Below are 5606 nucleotides of genomic sequence, written 5' to 3'. Positions count from 1 at the left end.
TGAAAAAAGAGACAAGTCAAACACAGCATAACAACATTACTGTTAAACCTACTAAAAAGAACAAACTCGTTTGCTCTGCAACCTAAGTTTCTGCAACCTGGAAATAAATCCATGAGGGTCCCATTGTGTTCACATGTCACTAGTTAGGAAAAGTCTTCAACTTTCATATACTCTGATATATTGATTTTTAATGGCCACTAACTATTGTGCAACAAATGCTTTTAGGATGCTCATAACCATGCCTTTGAGCTAATAATTGATAATTGAACTTTATGAAGTTGCATGTCAGATAGAACCAGTTTTAGAGGACAAATGTGCTGGAGTATCACTAGGGGCATTATTACTTATTGACCCTTGAGAAACAGCAAACCGTGTTGGTGGTGGCTGCGACAGGCGGTGCCAGCAGGGCCTTCCCTGCTTCAAAGTGCACCTTTCCTCTCTCACCCATCACAGATTCTCTCCTGCATTCAGGGTGTGAAGGATTTCTTCCAGTTGTACACCATATCCGCATGGCCAGTGCGTGATACAGAGCCCGGGTGGAACAGCTGCCTGGAAAACAGAATAAACTATCAAATTTAGTTCTATTAGTATGCACTTTTGTCTCAAGTGATGCATGGTCATATTTTTAAAATCCCAATTAGTTGGGTGTAAGAGACGTATCCATTCTACGATACAGGGTCATCCCTTTGCCTGGGATTCCTTTCCAGGTTTTGTCTTTGCAAATTAAGAAAAGCTAATTAATAGGCTAATAACATCATGAGTGAGCAGTACTAACATACTAAAAGAGCTATTCCCATAGATTACAGCACTGATTACATCAAATCCTTTCTTTAACACACATTTGATCTATGGATAATGCCTAAAATTCTAATTCTTGAGACTGCATTGGTAACACAGAAAATCACACACTATGTCAAACCATTACTAATATTATTTATAACACCGCAAGTTACAAAGCAATTCCACTAGGAAAGAAACACACAAACACAGTTACTATAAAGGCTGGATGCTATTTTCTGCCTTGAGATGAGACCAACAACGTATTCTGGTGGTGTTAGTAACAACCGCACAAGATTAGAAGTGTCTAGTGTCATATGAGTATCCTCAGTGAAAATCCATTGAATGATTTGCTTAGAAGCTTCAGATCGTATCCCATAGTCAGTCACAGTCTTACCAGCCTGCTGTAACAATTTCCAATGATGCACTTCCCACCGAGCAGCTCCCTGCTGATCGTCTATCAGCGGGCAAGCGAGCTGAAACACAGCTTGACACGGTCCCTCCAATATCATGTCTCTAATGACTCCAGACCAACGCAAAGGTGGAGGATCGCTACATGTGGGGGGGAATCGCATAGACAGGGGCTGTAAAGACATCGGTGAAACGCTCAAAGAGACTGATGCCTCCTTCGTACGCAGTTCTAAGTCCTGCAGCTCCTCAGTTAATGTTTTATTATGTTCCTCCAACGCTTTCTCATTCCCACCATTATCCGAGTCGCTTTCACTCTCAGGAGCTTCTTGCTGCTCTGCACACCCCTCAGCCCCCCCCCACCGCACCTTCCTCACCAGCCAAAACCGGATCTGCCAGAGACGTTGAAGAGGTCGAGGACGGGGGATTATTCGGGGCTTCTGCGGCAGCCCTGACTTGTGAGGCTGATGAGCAAACGGAGTACGAAACTCCTGGTAACAGGGAGTCAAGCTCTGACCTTGACTGAGCACTAGGTCCGGATAGAGCTTGTACCACAGCAGCAGCAATCTCCCACTCGGCTTGCATATTCTTCAATGTATTTATTTTGTATTCCTTATTTTTGGAGATATCAAAGTCCCACATATGGTCGACTATTTCTCGACATTCGGCTACAGTGAAAATCAGTGCCACCTCCTGAAGATGTCCATTCATATGAGCCCATTTTACCAGCTCGGATATGCATTTAGGAGATACCTGCTCCCCTCTCTTAGAGAGAATACATTTGAGCAGTTCCTCCACAGCTTCCCACAACATCGTGGCTTGCAGAGAACGGGATGGTACCCCGATGAGAGGTGAGTGCCAACCCCCCCCCCAGTTCATTATTGCCCCCGCACCGCACTGTTAGAGAGGGGAGGTTCTTTGTTCCTTCTCTCCCTGGGTTTGTTCCCGCTGTCACCGAGTGAGCTCTAGAGAGAACTCCGTGACACAAACTCATTGCAAAGTCTAAGCTAGAAGAAGCGTCACCTCAGTGTATCCCAGAAAAAGAACAGCGCTGAGATTTTAATTGGTTTTGGTTTTTTGTATTATTGAGGGTGGGTTGTTTTTTGTTGTTTTTTTAGGGTTTTTTTGTCTTTTTTTTTGGGGGGGGGTAGGGGGGTGCGAGGGGAAGGGAGAGGGAGGGGACAGTTGTTTGGTTGTTTTTCATATACAATAAAGCTATGCAGTTCCGCTGTCAGTCGCCTCAGAGAGTTCCCGAAGGAGCTCAACCACATTCTGCTCAACATCGAGTTGTTCCATTGAGTGGAACAATGGTAGTCTTGCAGATGGAGCAATGCAGGAATTCTGACAGGATCTCCAGGTGTATCCAGTTCATCATCTGAAAGCTCCGCAACCAAATTGGAAGGGACCAGTCCTCTTGTGCCATCTGTCAGCTCTCCCTGAAACCAGCCATTCTCACCCACATCTCCAAAGACATTACGCATTGTCCGGCAGTCAGAGGAAGCTCGTTTTCTGGGTCCTCATTAGGACCCTCAACAGGAATGTAGCTGTGTCGAGCTAAGAATCTTCAAACTGCTGGTGATACCTGTCCTGGAGAATGCAGGATGAAGGACAAAAGCTCTGCTCTCACATTCAGGGCCGTCCTCTGACAGAAGGCAGCACACAGGACTGTTCCCAAGGATCTCTTTCATGGCTTTGAGTTCAAGCTCCAGGTCTTCCAGATGACCTTGAAGACTTCTGGCCTCTTCAATGGCAGAATGGAACGGACTGGAGCTATTACGGAGACTCTTGTTTGACTGGGTCAGAGTCTGTCTCGTTGCCTTCCCCAGCTCCATCTGCTGCTTCTGCTGCTCTCTTTTCCCTCTTGCGCGCTCTGTGAGAATGAGTTTCAGAAAGCACTACTCACTGACAGGAAATAAGGGGAAACTTGAAAGACTTTGCAACCTGAGTCCTGGCAGTGTACTGCCAGCGGCTGATTTGGCCATCCAGGATCCTGGCACCACAAATGCTTCATTGCCAAATGCAGCAATAAGGTGTTCTGGGGAAAGGCCAACTCACAGGTAGTTTTTGAGCACCCATATCACAGTACCAATGGCCAGCACCAGCGCAGGCAGCAGCATCGCTGAGACCGTCACCGGAATGCGGCGCTTCCGCACAGATCTGTGAGCAGCAGCCTCTGTGCTTTTGCCTATGTTCATCCCTGGAAGAAATGAGACAATGTCCCACGTTACCTTCAGCTGCGCTACAGATAATCTCTCAGTGTGCTTCATGGACCCAAGAGGTCATTTTGTCAGTGGGTGCCTCCGTCTCTGGTGCCGAAGCACCGGAGGACAAGAAGGATTGCTTCCACCTCTTGTTGGGTACGAAGAGGCTGCACAGGCACTACCCGTGTCCTCCTCTGGGCCGAGAGCTGGGGCTGTACTCTGGGGTCTGGGCTTGGTCTGTGGGGAGAGCTACAGAGCAGAATCCCTCATGCTTTTCCCGGCATGCGTGTCCTGAGCTCTCCTGTGGGACGCCCCCCAGGCTGAAGGTCAGGCTTCAGCCAGCACAGGGCACAGCCAGAGCCAGCCCAGGGGAGAAACACTCCTGCTTCTTTTACATGTGCTCTATGCTCACACGCTCAGGTCTGGCTGCTGACCTGGTGTGCAAGAGCTGGCAGCAAGAGCCTGCAGGCACGCAGTGACTCTGGTTTGTGACACCGTATGATCATGGGACAGAAATTACCTGGCATGCTGGTTGGTGCTGCCTGCATTCCTCTGTCCGGGATGGGCAGTGTGGGATATCCACCTTCCTGGAGTGCATCCGGGACCGGCAGTGTGGGATATCCACCTTCCTGGAGTGCATCCCGCTCACTTTGTTGGTCCGTTCCTTTAGAAAGAAAGCAGGGCAGTAGGAGTGGGATGTCACGTGCCCTCATCAAAAACTGAGCTTCTCCAATCCCGAGCTCAGGAAAAGTCCAGGCCCCCCACCCCCAAGTACACTGTGAGCCCCTCTGTTACCCAAAGGCATTTGGGCCCTCCCAGCTATTGGACAATGCTGACTCCCTCACACCTCTTGAGGAATCAGCTCCTGTGCAAGGCCCTCACATTCTGTGCTGTCACCAGCCCATCACAGCCAGGTAGCTGCAGGCTGAAATCCAAGCTCTAACACACAGTCCAAGCCTTCAGAATTAGCATCTCCACCTCATTTCCAGCATTAGCAAAGGCAGCCAACCCTGCTCGGGATGCTCCTCCTGCCTTGAACTTGCTCAGCTGCACGGAGGGCTTTGGATGAACAGAAGCACAGCGCTTGCCACTTGCTGCCATCTGGGTGCCAACGACTGCACAAAGCAGCTCTGACAAGTAATGGTTGTGCTGGGGGAGCAGCTGCCTCTGGGTCTTGGCTGGATGCAGACCATCTGGCAGCAGACCAGCTCTGGTGCTTGACAGCACCTGCAAGGTGATACATGGAACACGGCTGCAGCACGGCTCTGACCCATTCCTTCCTGCTGTGCAGGCTACAGCCTGCCCACACCTGCATATCACACCTCAGCTTCCCAGGTCCCACAGTGAACAGACTGAAGTATACCCACCACGCTCTGCCTTCTCCATTTCCTTCAGCAGTCGCTTCAGGAGACGGGATGAGCCCTGAGAGTATTTTCCTCGTTTGTATTCATCCTCTTCTCTTTCCGGACCTTAACAGAATGTATGAAGTTAAATATCACGTGCATGAAGTTTTGAAGATCAGCGGCGAGTCAGCCAAGTCAGTGAAGACAGAGTACTCACTGCTGGGATTCCAGCTGGGCTCCAGCACAGGAGGAAACCGATGACCGGGCAGGGCCCACACTGGGGGCACTTCTGCAACCAAAGACCCATGAAAAGTTTCAGTCACACACTACAGCATCAACTGAGTAGCAGAGCGTACAGGGGACTGTGCCATGAAATGGCACTGAAACGGGCAGCAAAAGCTCTCTAAAGAATTTCAAAGCTATGACGTACCTGCGCGATCCGACAGAGTTTCAGTTCCAGATCTCAGAGAGGAAGCTGGATCAACTCCTCTAGTCAAATCTGCAAATGAACACAGGACAAAGCAACTGCTACTGAGCATCCCTTCAGCCACAAGGTCGCAGGATGCAATTAAAGCCAGGGATTCCTTCACAACACTATTCTCTCCCTTCCGCACAGGGAAACAAGGGGCCTGGGAGAGCAGGAAGGATGCAGATAAGGAGTGAGACCTCACGGAAGTCATCAGGCAAGGAGGAGAATAGATGTTGTAAATACCAGAAGAGGAGTTGCATCCCCCTGATAAGAACAAGAGGGGGTCTGCATGCTAAACAACTATTGAATATGTATCAGAATTCCGAGAAATCATTGACTATGTATGAGATGTACCTATATCTGTGTCACGATTTTACAAGTCCATGTGCAAGTTTGGTGGAGCTATCC

General features: G+C 49.1%; 1 protein-coding gene across 2 annotated transcripts in view; it reads right to left on the bottom strand.

Annotated features, from left to right (window-relative positions):
* Positions 1-1571: 1571 nt before the first annotated feature.
* The window catches only part of LOC146756986 (uncharacterized), an 8069-nt gene continuing 4034 nt past the window's right edge, over positions 1572-5606 (bottom strand). Inside the window, exons 3-8 of one of the 2 annotated variants that reach the window (XM_085523363.1) lie at positions 5160-5228; positions 4947-5018; positions 4754-4855; positions 3907-4050; positions 3241-3382; positions 1572-3055 (exon numbers count right to left, since the gene is read on the bottom strand). In XM_085523363.1, coding sequence (XP_085379489.1) covers positions 2959-3055; positions 3241-3382; positions 3907-4050; positions 4754-4855; positions 4947-5018; positions 5160-5228 — 626 coding nt within the window. In that variant the 3' untranslated portion in view covers positions 1572-2958. The remainder of the gene's footprint in view (positions 3056-3240; positions 3383-3906; positions 4051-4753; positions 4856-4946; positions 5019-5159; positions 5229-5606) is intronic. The other variant, XM_085523362.1, reaches the window with a different exon arrangement.

This window comes from Coturnix japonica, chromosome 24 (assembly GCF_054131305.1).
Source record: "Coturnix japonica strain WE chromosome 24, WE-NBRP24, whole genome shotgun sequence".
NCBI classification, from domain to species: domain Eukaryota; kingdom Metazoa; phylum Chordata; class Aves; order Galliformes; family Phasianidae; genus Coturnix; species Coturnix japonica.
The sequence above is the reverse complement of the archived record's forward strand: the minus strand, read 5'-3'. Positions and strand labels throughout refer to the sequence as shown.